This window comes from Esox lucius, chromosome 11, assembly GCF_011004845.1.
Source record: "Esox lucius isolate fEsoLuc1 chromosome 11, fEsoLuc1.pri, whole genome shotgun sequence".
Taxonomy (NCBI): domain Eukaryota; kingdom Metazoa; phylum Chordata; class Actinopteri; order Esociformes; family Esocidae; genus Esox; species Esox lucius.
Genome location: NC_047579.1, coordinates 822,893 through 843,708, shown reverse-complemented (window position 1 = coordinate 843,708; position 20,816 = coordinate 822,893). Strand labels below are relative to the sequence as shown.

The following is a 20,816-nucleotide window of genomic DNA, read 5'->3' as shown; positions in this document are numbered from 1 at the left end:
CAGCAGATGACATTGCAGCCCAAATCATCACTGACTGTGGAAACTTCACACTGGAATTCAAGCAACTTGGATTCTGTGCCTCTCCACACTTCCTCCAGACTCTGGGACCTTGGTTTCCAAATGAAATGCAACATTTACTTTCATCTGAAGAGAAGACTCTGGTCCATGGTCCAGTTATTTTTCTCCTTCGCCCAGGTTAAAAGCTTCTGACATTGTCTCTGGTTCAGGAGTGTCTTGACATTAGGAATGCGATACTTGTAGCCCATTTCCTGGACATGTCTGTGCATGGTGGCTCATGATGCACTGACTCCAGCCATAGTCCACTCCTTGTGAAGCTCCCCCAAGTTCTTGAATCGGCTTTGCTTGACAATCCACTCAAGGCTGTGGTCATCTCTGTTGCTCGTGCACCTTTTTCTACTGTACCACACTTTTCCCTTCCAGTCAACTTTCCATGAATATGCTTTGATACAGCACTCTGCGACCAGCCAGCCCTTTCAGCCATGACCTTCTGTGGCTTACCCTCCTTGTGGAGGGTGTCAAATGAGTGTCTTCTGGACAACTGTCCAGCAGTCTTTCAACAGTCTTCCCCATGATCGTGGTTGTGTACTGAAGGCTCAGGGAGTTAATTAGCTGATTAGAGCTCTTCTCAGGATGACATTTCTGTATGGTAAATGTTTTATCCTAATATTTTGAGATACTGGATTTTTGATTTCCTTGAGCTGTAAGTTGTAATCATCAACATAGAAAAGCTTGAAATGTTTCACTTTAATTGTAATTAATCTAGCATAAATGAAGGTGTCCTTTTTTAATTAGAATTATGGAGAAAAAAAAATCCATGATATTCAATTATTTTTAGATGCACCTGTATATAAAACAAAATGGCCCATGGGCCTCCTGTTGTCGCCCCATGCAATGCACCAACCAAACCCCAAGCAGTTCTGAGTCATTTCTTACCACCCTAATGCTAGAGCCCTAGTCATTATTGCTGTTACCATTATTTGAACACCTGATCACAGTAAAGCAGCTGTATTCTTAGGCCATGTCTTAGATCTCTGCAATGTTTGGGAGCCACTTACCATTATGTATTGCATTTCAATAACAATGTATTCAAATAAAAACAAGGATAGACAATAACACTTACACAATGGGGTGCTTGGTACTCAGTCTGATCTGTAGGCAAATTAATTAGTCAATGCTTACTGTTGATCTCTTTTGCTCCCCTTCTCCATCGTTTTCCCTCTGTCCCTCTATCCTCCAGGCTGGGGAGTCTGTCCTCGGTGCTCTGGCAGCCTGTAAGATTCTGAGAGAGCTGTCTAAGATGGAGAGTGAGACGGAGACCAAGCTCTCTATGAAGGAGCTGGCCCAGAAGTTTGAGAACTTGGGCCATGGTGAGTACGCTCTGTTCTGGCAGTATTTGTTCTATTACTGTGTAAATGAATTAGTCCTTGCAAATTTATGTCCTCAAAGTGAGCAATTCAATTGACAGAATCGAATATGATGGGTAACTTAATAAGTCCCAGCTCTGACTGCAGTTAAAACCAGTGGTCATGTTTAGCTAAAATAAAATATAATATGGATAACATAAAAAATTTAATGATGGTGAGCCAAAACATTATAACCACCTGCCTAGGGATGAAGTGGTTACCGTCTTCACAATAAACCACGTTAAAATTTCCAGTGGTTACTATTACTGTTTCAAATTATATTATCATTAAAACCGTGTTTGATTACTGCAGTTTGAAAAACACATGGCAAATACTGTCCAACGTCTACCAAAATAAGCAACAGCCAGGATGCTGTACCTGTGTGGGTTTTGTTTTGTGTGAAAAAATTTCAGAAGGCAGTGGCAGCGCTCAGGAGACGGACTAGTTGCTACCGCCCACCCCTGGGGCATATTTGCATAACAATTACATAGTATTACATATTTTCATAACATATTTTCCAAATCTATCTTGTGATAGAGAGATTCTGTTTTCTTTGCTCTTTCCCTGAGATTCCGCTGAAAACGCAGATGTGCTTTGTGTTTACATGACACATTTCCTGGATTGTCGTCTTCCTGTCCAAATGCAACCAAACCCTTGTACACTTGACCAATGGATGGGCTGTTGGATGACAGCATCCAATGGAAGGCTGTTTATTTTACCCAATCAGGGGAAGGTATCTGACATGTACAATGGGGAGAACAAGTATTTGATATACTGCCGATTTTCAGGTTTTCACACTTACAAAGCATGTAAAAGTCTGTAATTTTTATCATAGGTACTCTTCAGCTGAGAGTGACAAAATCTAAAACAAAAATCCAGAAAATTACATTGTATGATTTTTAAGTAATTAATTAGCATTTTATTGCATGACATAAGTATTTGATACATCAGAAAAGCAGAACTCAATATTTGGTACAGAAACCTTTGTTTGCAATTACAGAGATCATACATTTCCTGTAGTTCTTGACCTTTGCACAGTGTTTGCACACACTGCAGCAGGGATTTTTGCCCACTCCTCTATACAGACCTTCTCCAGATCCTTCAGGTTTCGGGGCTGTCGCTGGGCAATACGGACTTTCAGCTCCCTCCAAAGATTTTCTATTGGGTTCAGGTCTGGAGACTGGCTAGGCCACTCTAGGACCTTGAGATGCTTCTTACGGAGCCACTCCTTAGTTGCCCTGGCTGTGTGTTTCGGGTCGTTGTCATGCTGGAAGACCCAGCCACGACCCATCTTCAATGCTCTTGCTGAGGGAAGGTGGTTGTTGGACAAGATCTCCCGATACATGGCCCCATCCATCCTCCCCTCAATACGGTGCAGTCGTCCTGTCCCCTTTGCAGAAAAGCATCCCCAAGGAATGATGTTTTCACCTCCATGCTTCACAGTTGGGATGGTGTTTTGGGGGTTGTACTCATCCTTCTTCCTCCAAACACGGTGAGTGGAGTTTAGACCAAAAAGCTATATTTTTAGCTAATCAGACCACTTGACCTACTCCCATTCCTCCTCTGGATCATCCAGATGGTCACTGGCAAACTTCAGACGGGCCTGGACATGCGCTGGCTTGAGCAGGGGGGCCTTGCGTGTGCTGCAGGATTTTAATCCATGACGGCTGTTACGTACTCCCCTTGGGTGGTTCTCGTCTGAGGCGGAGACGTAGTGACCCGTGCTGGCGCACAAGATGACAAAGTCAGATATGGACCGTGCAGAGGTGTGGGGGTGCAATCAATTAAATAAAACACGACAGTAAGAATTTATGGGTATCCCCACCCCGGGGCAGTTTAGTTACTATGTAAAAAAAAACATAACACAACCCATTTACAGAAACAACAAACCCACCAAAACACAATAGACGCAATAGGGAAGGTAGGAGAAGGGATTTTGGGAAAGGGGTCCAATCAATGAAATCAAATAAAAAGGTCCCTACACTTCTACACCCCTAATCCTTCCTAGCCCGTTCTAGTCCCTAACCAGCTTTCCTAGCTCTTACCAAAACACATGGGTGACTCCCGCCCAGCTTATCTAGTGTGTATAACAGAGTGTTATCTACAGGCAGAAGTAGACCCATGGGCAGAACTGTCTTTCCCTTCTCCAGGAACCAGGCAGGGTGTTAAATAATAGAATGGGCTGGAACACAAAGCAAAGCAAAACAGAACAGACATTAACATAACAGACGCTAAGAAATCACAACCCAATCTTCCCACAAATAATCAAACAAGAAAAAGCCCACCAGCAACTTCGCGCACCTGGGAATACCAAACAACTCACACATAAAGAACACCACTCAACCACATTGAACCTCTTCCATTTTCGAATATTTGCACCAACCGTTGTTGCCTTCTGTTGTGGAAATTTCTTTAATAATGTATTCTAACTGATTAAACGACTGAGCAACTGTTTAGATGAGAAAATGAATGTTGGTTGTGCTGTGAGAAAGGAAGTATGAGGTGTTGAGGTAAACATAAAGCTCCAGCAGGACGGGGGTAGATGCAGATCAATGGGTTTTAGGACAGGATAGGGGAAGATGCACAACATGGGGTAGGAAGGATAAGGAACATAGGTGGTTTTATGGTGCGACCATGTGGATTCCTAACCCCACCCATTTCTCGATAAGTATTGAATGTATTTCCCAATGCTTTAGAGACTCCTCAGACGATTGTGTGTGTGGAAGCGGTTGACGCGTCTCTCATATGTGCATAATAGTTAATAAAACTGTTAGAATGTACAAAGAGAACTTTGTCTCTGTGTTCCTTACTCCGAGTGTCGATACATTGGAATTTCCATCACACTTCTCACCAAGCTGCTTGCCTATTGTCCTGTAGCCCATACCAGCCTTGTGCAGGTGTACAATTGTATCCCTGATGTCCTTACACAGCTCTCTGGTCTTGGCCATTGTGGAGAGGTTGGAGTCTGTTTGATTGAGTGTGTGGAGTCTTTTTTACAGGTAACAAGTTCAAACAGGTGCAGTTAATACAGGTAATGAATGGAGAACAGGAGGGCTTCTTAAAGAAAAACTAAGAGCCGGAATGTGATTTTCTGGATTTTTCTCTCACAGTTGAAGTGTACCTATGATAAAAATTACAGACCTGTACATGCTTTGTAAACCTGCATAATTGGCAGTATATCAAATACTTGTTTATCATGAAATAATGTAATACAAATGATTATAGATATTGTCTGCTTTGCGTATTTGTAGTGGGAGAACTGTTCTACATGGCTGTGTGTGGTCTGAATTCAATCATAAATAGAAAAAGAATGATGGGCGTCATAAACGTATTGGTGTCTATGCATCATAAACATATTGGAGTGTATGCCCATAAGATGAATTATTTCATTGTTCTGTTCACATTTATTGTGAAACAATGCATATTTGTGTAAGAAAATGGTTTGCAGAAAACATTTGTGTTGGAATAACTGTTCCACATGGCTGGGTGTGAATTCAATGATAAATAGTGACATAATTATGGGTGTCAATCATATTGGACTGCTTGCACAAAAGGTGACTCATTTCATTGTTCTGTTCACATTTATTGTGATACAATACATTTTTGTGCAAGAAAAAGGGTTTGAAAAGTGTTTTTGTAATGGCAGAACAGTTTTACATGGGTTTTTGGGCTGATTTCAATGAAAAATCGTGTCAAAAACGTGTTGGACAAAAGGCTAATTATTTCATTTTTCTGTTTAAATTCATTGTGAAGCCTTTTCTTCCACAAATGTGCATTGTGTTTGCACAGAACATTTGCATTGGGAGTATAACTCCGTATGGGTGTGTTATGATCAGAATTCAATGATATATAGAAAAAATCTGATTTTGCTTATGAAATTATTACTTTATTGTGCATTTTTCCCTAAAACACTACCTTATAAGAACATTTGATGCCAAATACACAACGATCGATTTACATTACAAATTGTTTATAAGCAAGAGTCTCTTGGGTTTAGCCCAACTTAATTGATCCAATAAATATAGCAACAAACCCCTTTTGTACTTTATGTACTCCTAAGTATTTAAGAAATATGTAAGTACTGCGAGAGATCAACATTTGGGAATATACCAGTCCTGATCAAACAACTGTTCAGGTTTGCTCTCTCCCTCTCTCAGTAACACACAGTGGCCCTCATTTATTAAAAGTGCATACACCAAATTTCCAGCGTACAACTGGCGTACACCCAAAACCACGGTGACTTTGAGATTTATCAATATGGACGTTGGCGTACGGCACTCTCAAATCCTACGCCAGCTCAGGAGGTGGTGTAGCACGTTTTGAGTTAGTGCGGAAATGCGCAGAAAAGAAAAATCCTAACGCACTGACAAACTAAAAGATATGATATATTATGACCCACTGTAAAAAACAACAACAACATAATTACAAACTTCAGTGTTTATTTTTGTGCAACATGGACTTCAAGGTTTCATTTGTGTGACATTACCAAAGCATTTGACTTATATGTATTCCTTCAGATGCGAGCCTGTGCGCTTTACATGACGTTTCAGGGTTAGGCCCGGCAGTTGCGCATGGACTGGGTTCAGTAATAAAAGGCTTTAAATTACCAAAATATTCAGACTGACAAAATAATAAAAATGACATTCTTCTTCTTTTAAATAATAATAGAAATAATAATAATAACGACATTCTTCTTCTAAATAACAATACACGTCATTAATAATAAATATCATGAAATAATAAGACGAATATTACAAATTGTCATGCAATTATTAATGTGAATGAATGGTACTCCACATCAAATCATCATCTTTTATTCCGCTTTTTAAACTGCCAAATGAAACAATTTTATTTCTTTCTACCTCCCTGGTGATCGTTTCAATCTCCACGTCAGATAAGTTTCTCTTTTTTGCCGTCTTCCGTGTGTCCATGGCGTAAAATGAGGGCGTGGGGGAAGCGGGGACTTGAATATATAGGGGCGTGTTATTCTAATGACGATCGTTTTCAGCCGCGGCATTTATCAAGGGAAGGTATTGCGTACACCTGGATTTTAAAGGTACGCACAGCTTCATAAATCAGGCGGTGAGAGGAGTGTAAGCAAAATCTTACGCCAACATATACGCCCGTTTCTACGCAAGAATGATAAATGAGGGCCAGTGTGATAGAAAGTCACCAGTTAGAACTCTTTCTAAGGTAGGTAAGACAAAATGCTATTTTAAACACAATAAACGTTTATTGTATTATATTTGAAGTGAAAGTCTGTCTAAGGTACAGTTCAGAAAAAATGTAAGAAGGTGTGACAGCATCTCACAAAATAACTGACATTTCATCATCAATACATGTTAATCTGGTTTAAACCAGTTTGTTGTATTCCTCATATCAGTTTTTCTCCCCACCCCAAGTTTCACCCAAATGCAGGTTTACCACCTGCATTTTAAAAATACAGCCCTATACTAAATTACTCTCTATTTCCCTATAGATTAGTAGGATTTATTAATACATCAGTTCAACACATTTCTATAACAACAGGAACCTAGAAAACGCAAGAACCATGGCCATGGAATAATATTTTTATCAGGGCATTCTGACATCACACTGTAAGACTGAATTTCTGAATCTCATCAGGGGGTACTGAGACTCTTTGCCAATTAATTTGTCTGACATGAGTAATGCTAATTGTGGATTATGTTAAATAAGTGGTAAAGGCATCAAACAATATTGTATGTAAAAAGCTAATATTTATTTAACTACCAAGCAAACCATTTTAATAATTGCTTCAAGAATGCTTAACTTTGTCATGGAATGTTTAGTCAAACGCAATCAATTTGTTAAACCTAATATAATCTTGCTATATAAATGTATGCTAAAATTAGTTTTTTACGTATATTATTATCTTTGCTTCATATCAATTCAAATACATCAGTGCCTCTAAATTGGAATGTATTATTAAGACAGGCTTGACTATATGCTGTAAATAAGTCAATTACCAGAGGGTAATCTAAATTGTTTCATTCTCTGTATTGTATTTATAATGCATTTTAGTCTTTCCCTTTCTATACTGGTGGGCCACTGTGTTACAAACCAAGTAGCAAAATCATGAATGTCAGGCTCTAATGTTATAATGTTTGATTGAACACAGGCCTGCACTGAATACCACATCGTTGTCAAAAGCTGTTTCTAAATGGATTTTAGTTTGACAACTCAGATTTTCTCCACCCTTATAGGCCTAAACTATGCTCAGATAGCCACAATAGCGTATTGTCTACTGTCTGAAAATGTAACTTTAGGTGGGTAAAGCCTCAGTGTTTACTATAATTGCATCCTGGAAGTTAAACAGTATTTTCACAGCTTTCCACAAATGGATTAAGGAGACCAGTCTGCTTAGTAATGCAAAACATTAGACAGAACACAACACATAACCTACTGTATGCTGTTAATTTTCCTGCCAGTTCTCAGACATCATCCCTGTCAGTCATTCCTAAATATTCAATATACATTTTAGCTGTATTATAGAAAATGTGTGACCTGTTTCCTCTCTGTAGATGTTTAATGAGTGTTTATTGTTAACCCTGTGTTCATCTTTCTAGATGTTTTCGGTGAGTGCTACCAGAGCAATGAGAGCCGATCTTTCACCCTCCTTATACGGCAGTCTCCAATGTGGGGTGAAGCTACCTGTCTGCAAATGGCCACTGCAGCCGATGCCCGCCACTTCTTCAGCCATGACGGCGTGCAGGTCTGTATTTAACCCAGTGGTCAGAGGTCAAGTGGTGCGTGAGAATGTTATAGCACTAATGTCTAAATGCAATATCAATCTGATTTTATTTAGTATATCAGGGTTATCAAATCCTGTTTTTTTTTTATTCAACTTTCTACTGCTTCCGGGTAATTTGAGTGACTACAACAATCCTGGGACACAACACCCAGACAAGTCCCTACTGTGTAACATACCCTAAAAACAACACAAATGTATTGTCCTTAAACAAAGATGAGAACTAACACATTTACCACAATTTAACAATTTAGGAGGGAAAACATAACCGCAATGTCACTCTTCTGTCATGCCTCTCATACCAAGGATTGAACCAATACTTTATAAATATCATGGGTAACTGTCATGTATGGGTTTGACCTATGACCTGCACAAAGGGGGTAGATGGAAGGGAAATACAGTGTGCACGAGAACCATGTGCTGGTGTCTGACATTGATGATTTATCTCAAATACAGTCTAATTCAGTACTGGGACTCAAAAGTAAGTCTTTCTTTATTATGGTCGTATGTTTGAATAACACAGTCAACACTTGTTTGAGTGAATGTTTAGTTAGGGGAATTTGACTCAAACTTTTCCAAGCCATGTCAGCACCTTGTGTCAGCACCTTAAGCATGTTGGAAGTGAGGTTCCCCCCAAACTTTCCCCTCTTTGTATAGAGGAAAACTGATGTCACCAGTTCAGTGAAGAAGGGATGCTGCTTTATTTTGCACCTATCTGCAACAGTACAGGCCTGGCCCAAGGAAGGATGAGAGAATAATCAGAAAAGTGCCAACCGGGCAGGCACCTACTGAGCAAAAAAGCAAATAAACCAACATTTTTAAGAATTCTCTCATCACATAGGCTCCCATCTGTTTGTCTATAAGTGACAGGACTTCCAAACAAGATGGCTCACTCAGATAAAAATGAAGTCGGGAGAAGGCAGAGGCATTAATGTCCAGTTTAGATTTTCTCCTTAAAACTGCTTGTCTTGTGTAACAGGTACCACTGGGTGAAAGAAATCACAAAAACTGTGAGGACAGCAGAAAAAACAATTGTCTAATTAGTTACCCAAAATGTTGATGTATTATAATGTCTGTGGTAACACCTCGAAAAAATTGTCGAACAGTGGTATTAATTCCTTTCAGGAAAGTCACTAAAATGTGGTCAACTTAGTGCGATGAAATAACGCATTAGCAAAGCCAATGAAATGCTACAAATATTCATTTAAATACTTTGAATAAAATATGATTGAACCGTTGTATTACTGTTACAAATTACGGAAAACAGTGATATAGCATATCCAACATCTAGCAACAGAATGAAGATTAACTTTGGTTAACTAAAGAATAGGCCTCTTTTTAGCATACACTTTACACTACACACATTTGCATACATTATCTATTATCAAGACTAATTTGCTCATTCAGCACCCACACACCTAACTTTCAGGACTTTTATGATTAATCTCTATCGAGGGACTCAATAGTTTATCTTTAAAATACATTCAGTGGTACTCTCTGTTTACAGCCCTAAAAAGAAAATAATGGGGTTCATTTGACAACTAGCAACCACCGCAACAAGAGAATCTCACTAGAGATTTCAGATAAAGACAACTAAAAAGAAAAAACATCTAACTACTGTTAGTAAATTTCAATTAACCTTAATTTAAAGTACTCTCACCTAAAGGATTATTAGGAACACCTGTTCAATTTCTCATTAATGCAATTATCTAATCAACCAATCACATGGCAGTTGTTTCAATGCATTTAGGGGCGTGGTCCTGGTCAAGACAATCTCCTGAACTCCAAACTGAATGACAGAATGGGAAAGAAATACCATACCATACCATACCCTCATCTTCCGCTTATCCGGGGCCGGGTCGCGGGGGCAGCAGTCTAAGCCGGGATGCCCAGACTTCCCTCTCCCCAGACACTTCCTCCAGCTCTTCCGGGGGGACACCGAGGCGTTCCCAGGCCAGCCGGGAGACATAGTCCCTCCAGCGTGTCCTAGGTCTTCCCCGGGGTCTCCTCCCGGTGGGACGGGACCGGAACACCTTCCCAGGAAGGCGTTCCGAGGCATCCGAAACAGATGCCCAAGCCACCTCAGCTGACCCCTCTCGATGTGGAGGAGCAGCGGCTCTACTCTGAGCTCCTCCCGGGTGACCGAGCTTCTCACCCTATCTCTAAGGGATCGCCCAGTCACCCTGCGGAGAAAGCTCATTTCGGCCGCCTGTATCCGGGATCTTGTCCTTTCGGTCATGACCCAAAGCTCATGACCATAGGTGAGAGTAGGAACGTAGATTGACTGGCTCAGCTCTTTCTTCACCACGACAGACCGATACATCGACCGCATTACTGCAGAAGCTGCACCGATCCGTCTGTCAATCTCCCGTTCCATCCTTCCCTCACTCGTGAACAGGACCCCTAGATACATAAACTCCTCCACTTGAGGCAGGCACTCTCCACCAACCTGAAGTGGGCAAGCCACCCTTTTCCGACTGAGGACCATGGCCTCGGATTTGGAGGTACTGATTTTCATCCCCACCGCTTCACAATCGGCTGCAAACCGTCCAAGTGCATGCTCAAGGTCCTGGCTTGAAGGGGCCAACACGACAACATCATCCGCAAAGAGCAGAGACGAAATTGTGTGGTCCCCAAACCTGACACCCTCCGGCCCCTGGCTGCGCCTAGAAATTCTGTCCATAAAAATTACAGAACCGGTGACAAAGGGCAGCCCTGCCGGAGTCCAACATGCACAGGGAACAAGTCTGACTTACTGCCGGCAATGCGGACCAAGCTCCTGCTTCGGTCGTACAGGGACCTGACAGCCCTTAGCAAAGGACCCAGGACCCCATATTCCCGAAGCACTCTCCACAGGATGCCGCGAGGGACACAGTCGAATGCCTTCTCCAAATCCACAAAACACATGTGGACTGGTTGGGCAAACTCCCATGAACCCTCCATCACCCTGTAGAGGGTATAGAGCTGGTCCAGTGTTCCACGGCCTGGACGAAAACCACACTGTTCCTCCTGAATCCGAGGTTCTACTATCGGCCGTATTCTCCTCTCCAGAACCCTGGCATAGACTTTCCCGGGGAGGCTGAGAAGTGTGATCCCCCTATAGTTGGAACACACCCTCCGGTCCCCCTTCTTAAAAAGAGGGACCACCACCCCGGTCTGCCATCCCAGAGGCACTGTCCCCGACTGCCACGCGATGTTGCACAGGCGTGTCAGCCAAGACAGCCCCACAACATCCAGAGACTTGAGGTACTCATGGCGGATCTCATCCACCCCCGGTGCCTTGCCACCAAGGAGTTTCTTAACCACCTCGGTGACTTCAGCCCGGGTGATGGACGAGTCCACCTCTGAGCCCTCATCCTCTGCTTCCTCAATGGAAGACGTGACGGCGGGATTGAGGAGATCCTCGAAGTACTCCTTCCACCGCCCGACGACATCCCCAGTTGAGGTCAACAGCTGCCCACCTCTACTGTAAACAGCGTTGGTAGGGCACTGTTTCCCTCTCCTGAGGCGCCGGATGGTTTTCCAGAATCTCTTCGAGGCCAGCCGATAGTCCTTCTCCATGGCCTCACCGAACTCCTCCCAGGGCCGAGTTTTTGCCTCCACAACCACCCGGGCTGCAGTCCGCTTGGCCTGTCGGTACCCGTCAGCTGCCTCAGGAGTCCCACAAGCCAACCAGGCCTGATAGGACTCCTTCTTCAGCTTGACAGCATCCCTTACTTCCGGTGTCCACCACCGGGTTCGGGGATTGCCGCCTTGACAGGCACCGGAGACCTTACGGCCAAAGCTCCGAGCGGCCGCTTCGACAATGGCGGTGGAGAACATGGTCCACTCGGACTCAATATCTCCAGCCTCCCTCGGGATCCAGTCAAAGCTCTGCCGGAGGTGGGAGTTAAAGATCTCTCTGACAGGAGACTCGGCCAGACGTTCCCAGCAGACCCTTACAGTACGCTTGGGCCTGCCGAGTCTGTCCAGCTTCCTCCCCCGCCATCGGATCCAACTCACAACCAGGTGGTGATCAGTTGACAGCTCCGCCCCTCTCTTCACGACAACAAAGTCGATCATCGACCTGCGGCCAAGGGTGTCCTGGTGCCACGTGTACTGATGGACACCCTTATGCTTGAACATGGTGTTCGTTATGGACAAACTGTGACTAGCACAGAAGTCCAATAACTGAACACCGCTCGGGTTCAGGTCAGGGGGGCCGTTCCTCCCAATCATGCCCCTCCAGGTGTCACTGTCGTTGCCCACGTGGGCGTTGAAGTCCCCCCGTAGAACTATAGAGTCCCCAGTCGGAGCACTTTCCAGCACCCCTCCCAGAGACTCCAAGAAGGTCGGGTACTCTGCACTGCTGTTCGGCCCGTAGGCACAAACAACAGTGAGAGACCTATCCCCGACCCGTAGGCGCAGGGAAACGACCCTCTCGTTCACCGGGGTAAAGTCCAACACATGGCGGCAGAGCTGGGGAGCTATAAGCAAACCCACACCAGCCCGCCGCCTCTCACCATTGGCAACTCCAGAGTGGTGAAGAGTCCATCCTCTCTCAAGGAGTGTGGTTCCAGAGCCCAAGCCGTGCGTAGAGGTGATCCCGACTACCTCTAGTCGGAACCTCCCCGCCAGCGAGGTGACATTCCACGTCCCTAGAGCTAGTCTCCGTGTCCAGGGATCGGGTTGTCTAGGCCCCTGCCTTCGACTGCCGCCCGATCCTCTCTGCACCGGCCCCTTATGGTCCCTCCTGTGGGTGGTGAGCCCACGGGAGGGCGGCCCCATGTCGCTCGTTCGGGCTGGGCCCGGCCGGGCCCCATGGGGAAAGGCCCGGCCACCAGACGCTCGCGAACGAGTCCCAACCCCGGGCCTTGCTCCAGGGTGGGGCCCCGGCTGCGCCATGCCATGCGACGTCACAGAACACATGATTTCTTTCATCATCAAGGGGTTTTTGAACCGCTCTTAGTCTGACCCGTCGCCTAGGACCTGTTTGCCTTGGGAGACCCTACCAGGGGCATATAGCCCCAGACAACATAGCTCCTAGGGTCACTCGGGTACTCAAACCCCTCCACCACGTTAAGGTGGCAGTTCAAGGAGAGGGGAAAAAAAATGTGATTTAAGCAATTTTGAGCGTGGCATGGTTGTTGGTGCCAGAGGGGCTGGTCTGAGTATTTCACAATCTGCTCACAATCAATGCCACGTAGAATTAAGGCAGTTCTGAAGGCGAAAGGGGGTTAAACACAGTATTAGTATGGTGTTCCTAATAATCCTTTAGGTGAGTGTATGTAACTTTGGCATCAAGTTAACCTTAAATAATTTTTAATAATTGGTTAGCGCGTCATCTGTTCATACATGGTAGTTCAGGTTTCATCTCCTTATTTTCTGCACAATGTCTGAAAGGCATTGCGCCCTGTAGAGGAACTAGAAACAAATGCCACTGACTTTACCCTATAAGTATAGTTGCAATTTACCTGCATTACACTGGGAAAGTATTACTGTCTAACAGGGACGTCACTAGAAAATTGTGGATGGGGGGCTAAATCTAGATTTGGGAGGTCTGGGCATACTCCCCAAAACATATTTTCATCATGTATTTTTAGAGTAACAACGGGTTTAAATGTATCAAAATAAGGTTATTTTTGGTCAAGGTTGGCTAAAAGTATACCTGTCTCATTGTTTGTGCTAGACACTGATCTAATATGACTTTAATTCTATCCAAATTAAGAAATTAAATTCCACTCTGTCCTCATCCATCCAACACCAACAAAAGGTACAAAAACTGCATTGTACTGTGTATCCAAAATACTTTTGTCAACTATAGTTTTTTTTAGGTTCTGATTGGTTCCTTTTTGTTTTGTGCTTCTGTTTTTGTAAGTAGCCTGTTTTGTTTGGGTTTTGTCTTTTGTTTCTGAACGTGCCCTGTCCATTTACCAACTGTTTTCACCTGTTTGTCGTTTAGTTCTCATTAGCTCCCTATATACTTTGCCCTCTTCTGTTAGTCCTTTGTCATTCGTTGTGTTTTATGCTTGGTTTATGTCCGTCCCTGCCACCAGTCTGTGTTTTTGCCTGCCTGCCTGTTTTTCTTGCGTTTTCTTGATTAGATTTTACCCGCCTCTGTTCCACCATTAAATCCTTTATGTCTTTCCAATCTGCACGTGGGTCCTACTTTAATGATATCGTGACAAGTTTATAGTAAAGAACATCTAGTACATATTCTGTTTCGAAGAGCGATTTCTCTGAATCATTCTGAATCATTTCAAAACAGATTTGGTCATTAGCCCATTCATCTCGAAATGAAGTCATCATTTTTTTTAATAATAATTAATTAAGAAACGAACATAAATGTGAGAACACGCGCAGTTTTGATACTGTCTTCTCGTATACATAACCCCCTATTATCGGAATTTCCAATAGAATTCTGTAAAACGATTTGATCAAGTCATCAATGTGTATGTGTGACAGAAATGTTTATTAGTGACATACAAATGTTAACTAGCATGTCATTAATGGGAAATAAATATATTCAGTAGTTGGGTTGTAGCAAAAAAAATACGACCCCCTATTATTGGCCACCGTCCACAATTATTGGCCACCTTACTATTTTGTTTAATTATATTATAATTGCTTTTTATTTGTATTACAAATGACAGATCTTTGTCTTCTCTGAAGTGTCTACGAGAAAGTTGTAGCTATAGCTTTCTTGCCTTCCGATAAAGATAAAAGTCTGATCACTTTGATATTACATGACGTGTCGTCTGTCGTGCAAGTCGCATTTCATGAACTGCAACTTGTCTAAACAATTTCCATGACATTTAAAAGATCTCTTTTTTTTTTTTTACCTCCATACATTTCTAAAAAAAATTGTGGTGGGCTAGCTGATTGAGTATATTGATTAGCAAAACGTACCGTTGCTTTCCAGTGCTATTACATTTTGAACTTGAGAGAATTTACTTCTGGCCACAAGAAACTTAAGCTAATATTTACAGAAGACCAATTGCTTCAGATGAGCAAATTACGTTCAAAGCGTCAAACTCAACCGAACATACTGTGAAATGAACACGATTCTATAACATTTCTATACAATTTGTAAGAAGTATAAATGTGATGGAAAAGTTGATGAAATGAAATAATGGTGAAAATATATTGACTGATATATTGATTTATTTAGGGGGGGCTAGTTAATATTTTATGGGAGCTAAACCCCTAGCAAGGCCTAGTGATGTCCCTGCTGTCCAAGCCACATCAAGGAGCTGATCTATCATCAGTATTAGGGAATAATTCTAATATTAAGATAAGATTTGAACAGAAAACTGTGTTACATTTCATTCAGTAGAATTAGTATTCACAACAGAAGCTCTTAAAAAAATTTGTCAATAACTATTCATCTGGTATAACATCTAATGTTTAAGTTACAGCACAGCTGGGAAACACTGCCCAAACACTTATATTTCCATTTTGTGTGTATTGAAACAAAGTTTGGCTAATAATATAATTTCTGGTGACTAAATCTGCTTATACATCTTCCTCTGGAAGTCTTTGCTGTCTCAGATCTGGTGGGGAGACATGGAAAGGAACACAGAGGTCTGGAAATTGGTTCTTGCCTTCTTCTTACCCCCTGTCATTTACACCAAACTTATCAGCTTTAGGTAAGTCTTTCAGTTTGTCTGTTTTTGCATGTCAAGAAAATCTTTTACAAAAATGCATATTGTGTTAACAACAAATAATGTGGGTGATAATACTCACACAGTGAGGGAAAAAAATATTTGATTCCCTGCTGATTTTGTACGTTTGCTCACTGACAAAGAAATGGTCAGTCTATAATTTTAATGTTAGGTTTACTTGAACAGTGAGAGACAGAATAACAAAAACAAAAATCCAGAAAAATTGACAATATAATGAGTGAAATTTTATCCCCTCTCAATCAGAAAGATTTCTGGCTCCCAGGTGTCTTTTATACAGGTAACGAGCTGAGATTAGGCGCACACTCTTAAAGGGAGTGCTCCTAATCTGTTTGTTTACTGTATAAAAGACACCTGTACACAGAAGCAATCAATCAATCAATCAGATTCCAAACTCTCCACCATGGCCAAGACCAAAGAGCTGTCCAAGGATGTCAGGGATAAGATTGTTGACCTACACTGGAATGGGCTACAAGACCATCGCCAAGCCACTTGGTGAGAAGGTGACAACAGTTGGTGCGATTATTTGCAAATGGAAGAAACACAAAACAACTGTCAATCTCCCTCGGTCTGGGGCTCCATGCAAGATCTCACCTTGTGGAGTTGCAATGATCATGAGAATAGTGAGCCCAGAACTACACGGGAGGATCTTGTCAATGATCTCAAGGCAGCTGGGACCATAGTCACCAAGAAAACAATTGGTAACTCACTATGAAATCTGGGTGAAAATGTTGTGGTAAGAAGAGACCAAAATCGAGCTCTTTGGCATCAACTCAACTCACTGTTTGGAGGAGGAGGAATGCTGCCTATGACCCCAATAACACAATTTCCACCAAAAATGTCGGTGGAAACATTATGCTTTGGGGGTGTTTTTCTGCTAAGGGGACAGGACAACTTACTGCATCAAAGGGACAATGGAGGCCATGTACTGTCATCTTGGGTGAGAACCTCCTTCCCTTAGATAGGGCATTGAAAATGGGTTGTGGATGGGGATTACAGCATGACAATGACCCAAAACACACAGCCAAGGCAACAAAGGAGTGGCTCAAGAAGAAGCGCATTAAGGTCCTGGAGTAGTCTAACCATTCTCCAGACCTTAATCCCATAGAAAATCTGGGGAGGGAGCTGAAGGTTCGAGTTGCCAAATGTCAACCTCGAAACCTTAATGACTTGGAGAAGATCTGCAAAGAGGAGTGGGACAAAATCCCTCCTGTGATGTGTGCAAACCTGGTGGTCAACTTCAAGAAACGATTGCCAACAAGGGTTTTGCCACCAAGTACTAAGTCATGTTTTGCAGAGGGGTCGAATACTTTTTTCACTCATGAAAATGCAAACCAATGTATAACATTTTGACGTGTTTTTCTGGATTTTTTTATCATTTATTATGTCATTGGACAAACGTACAAAATCAGCAGGGGATAAAAAAAAAATTCCCTCACTGTAATTGGGGCCAAATCTTAATAAGACCCATTCTCAAAGATTTTAACAGAACGTTAAAGAAAATGCAATGCAGGTTGGCCAAGGATTATCTGTTTTTTGAACTGACAAATCAATAGTCTAGAATGAGCTGGCCAGGCAGCAATTTACTGGTCCCTTAATATTTTTTTATGACTGTTACAACATCCCACAGTCCTGTTGTTGCAGTGCATCCACACTATTCCTACACAGAAACGCTGCGTTGATCATACAATTTGGAATTATTCTTGAAAACTCCCAATAATACTCATATGTCAAGTAATTACAGATCACATAGACATCTGGAAACCTTGGCCAGTAACTTTGAAGGAACTATTTCTAAGGTCAGTCCTCTTGTGTATACAAGGGGATTAGCAAAAACATTGTGTTTATGACTTTATATAGCCTTAGTAGCAAACTAGATAATTAGCTAGATTGGCAATCTAGTTAATATTATACAATATGTGGTTTGGATTATTATTGATCAAGGAGAACAATAATCCATATTTGGGGCTGATACACTTTTGCGGTTAAAATGAACATGTTACAGCCTAAATTTTAACTTGCACAAACACCAACACAAAATATTTTCTGGCGCGTGAAGCAAGTAACTTGAAGCACGCTTCATTCTGTCTCCACCATTGCAGTGAATCACCCTTTCACCTGTCAATCACCGGCTCTTTCAGGTAGAAATGTAGCTCACCATCAAGGCAGGCTTTGGCTAACTGGTCACCTGTGTAGGGTCCTAGAAGAGAGCTGGAACATATCATTAATATGGCCACGATAAGAAGTGTGTTCTGTCGATTGCTTTTTTGGTTTTCTGTCTTTCTCATGTGTTCCTTTTGTAGCAGCCTGCTCTTCCTCATTGGAACCTTCTGGAGCAGCATGTTCTTCTTGACTGGTCCCTTCTACAGCAGCCTGTTCTTTCTGTTGACCATCCTCCTTCAGCAATTTTGTTGGCCTTAGTATAGCATCAGAGTGAATAAGAGACATCCCAGCACCAATTTCTTTTGTTGCTTCAAGTTTTGAGAATCGTTTGTTCAGGCTCTCCCTCATGAATTTCCTGAGTGTTCTGATGCACTGTGTTGATGGCCTTTCATTATCTTGAAGTAGCATCTTCAGTACTGTCAGACGGAATGATGCATGAAACTGATTTATTGTAATGGCTCAGTCTCCAGTGTCACTTCTTCTCTTGGGATGAGAGTTGAGAAAATTGGACAGAAGGTCCAACTGGTGAGCAGTAAGAACTGTCACTGCACCAGATACCCCTGTTTCATAGTCCTAGTTGTCTTGACACATTTTACGAATGTTGCCAATTCCAGGACAGTGGTGAGAAGTGCAGTCTTTAATTACTCAACACTTCAAAGCCTGTTTATGTCGCAACTTTTCACGAAGAGGAACCGCAAAGGAACGATCAACAGTCAAGAACAGTGAGAATCCTGACTGGCAACAGCTCCAGCATGGGACATTCCTCTACTCTTCCCTAGTTTTAAGGAAACCCTACCACTGGGCATTAGGACATATCGCAGCACACAAACGTCACCATTGTCACAACCCCACCCTCTGCTGTGAGGAATTAATATATCAATGGAGGACAGATTGGGACTGGCAATGATTCCAGACTTTGACTTTTAACAAGTGTTCACCAGTAAAGACATTAGGATATTTTACGACTTTTACCCCGTAACCCTCCCCTTTTCAACCCCTCCTTATCCCCTCGTTTTTTTCCTCCCCCCCATGTTTACTCAGCCACAGTGTATAACAGTAAAATGGTTCCATTGGCACATTTTTATTTATAAAGCTATCAATGGTATTTTAACCAGCTATCTTATTAGTTTGTTAACCAGGATACATTCCATTTACAATCTCTGCTCCATTAACATTCTGACTCTAAATATCCCACGTGTAACAACTGAATTTGGTAAGACTGCTTTTAGTTATGTTGCTCCTTGGTGTTGGAATTTGCTCCAAAAGGTTTTGAAGCTTTCTGTTTTTATCCCACTTGAACATTTTAAACATTTACTTAAGCAATCCAAATCTGAACAATGCGCATGTTTTAAATAACTTTGTAATAATTTCACATGTTTTGTAAATCAATTTTGTTGTTGTGACTGTTTCTGTGATTCTGTGTAATTTGTGTAATTGTTGCCCCAGGGCTCCCAAGTTCAACAAGAAAATGCTTGTATGTAACCTCCACTGATGCAGCAACAGAATGTTCTTTAAAGCATACAAACAATTTCACAGGGTTACAAGAAAATATGTTATATTAATTCAAATCAAATAAATATTGGGGGACATTACTAAAAATAGATACTTAAGATACTTAAATTAATAATAGTTACATTTAAAGTGGAAATGGTTGCTTGCAGGTTCCCACAGAGCAATACAAGAATAGAAAGTTCTCGAGAGGACACTGGCGGCCAAAGGTTTGGAATAATGTACAGATTTTGAGGAGTAACAATAGAACATAAATTGTCAATGTGAATAAAACCTTTACACAATATTAACCTCACAGCAATGCACCAATAGAAAGGCTAAAAACAAAAATGTTTAAGTAGTGGACAAAAAAATAACTACACATTAATAAAGATACTAAAACTATATAAAGTAGAGTGTCTGGTAGCAGCAATTGAGACTTGAGTGTGTGTGTGTGTGTGTGTAAATCATTACAGTTCAAGTGACCTTTGCTGGTCGGCTAATTTGATCAGGAAACCAAAAATTCTGTATCCACACCAGATATCATGTCCTCAGTTGCCTGGTAAACCACAGCTTCTCTTTAAATGTTCTGAGAAATCAGGTGTCCAGGGTAGGGCTGTGGTGGTCGTTTTGGCGACGCCTCTTCTTCCCATAACAGCGGTTGGCTCGCCTTCATTCGTCAGCTGATTTAATCAAGTACTCTAAATCAGCAGAGCGCCAGGTAGGAAAGGAAACCAAAAATCCACTGGGGTCAGTCTCCATATCAGACATCATGTCCACAGTTGCCCCTTCTCTTTAGTGTTTGCAAGCGGATATACCCATGAGGACTTTTCTTCCAATGAACTGAATGCATTGTGAATATAACATTTTCACCTTTTAACCAATCTGAGTAGATTCTGGAACACGCAGTGCTAGAGTTTCAACTCATAATGATGCAGAGGAAGGAAAACATGGCTAAGCATGGTCAGCTTATCGTACCTCAGTTTTTGATGGGATAACAAACCTTTTAGATGATTTTTCCAACTAGCTAGATGCACAATGCACACATTTTTAAATTACTAAAATGTAAATCTAGCAACTAGCAAGGAATTTACATGGCTACTTAATGTTTTGCCTTTGACATGGTTATGTATTTACCACGTATTTACCACATACTTTTCAAATTCATTGTCACATTGAACTATCTGGATAAAAGGTTTGGTAAAGTATCAACAACTGAGGTACGAGTGTGTAGGAAAATCTGACCATGCTGAAACCTGTTTTTCCTCCTCTGCAATACATCACTATGAGTTAAAACACTTGTGTTCCAGA

The 20,816-nt window shown here is 41.9% G+C and overlaps 1 protein-coding gene across 2 annotated transcripts in view; it reads left to right on the top strand.

Moving 5' to 3' along the window:
- The window catches only part of LOC105031630 (transient receptor potential cation channel subfamily M member 4), a 166,330-nt gene that overhangs the window by 94,813 nt on the left and 50,701 nt on the right, over positions 1-20,816 (top strand). For both annotated transcript variants that reach the window (XM_034295076.1, XM_034295075.1), the window contains exons 14-16: positions 1,259-1,388; positions 8,012-8,157; positions 15,709-15,821. In XM_034295076.1, coding sequence (XP_034150967.1) covers positions 1,259-1,388; positions 8,012-8,157; positions 15,709-15,821 — 389 coding nt within the window. The remainder of the gene's footprint in view (positions 1-1,258; positions 1,389-8,011; positions 8,158-15,708; positions 15,822-20,816) is intronic.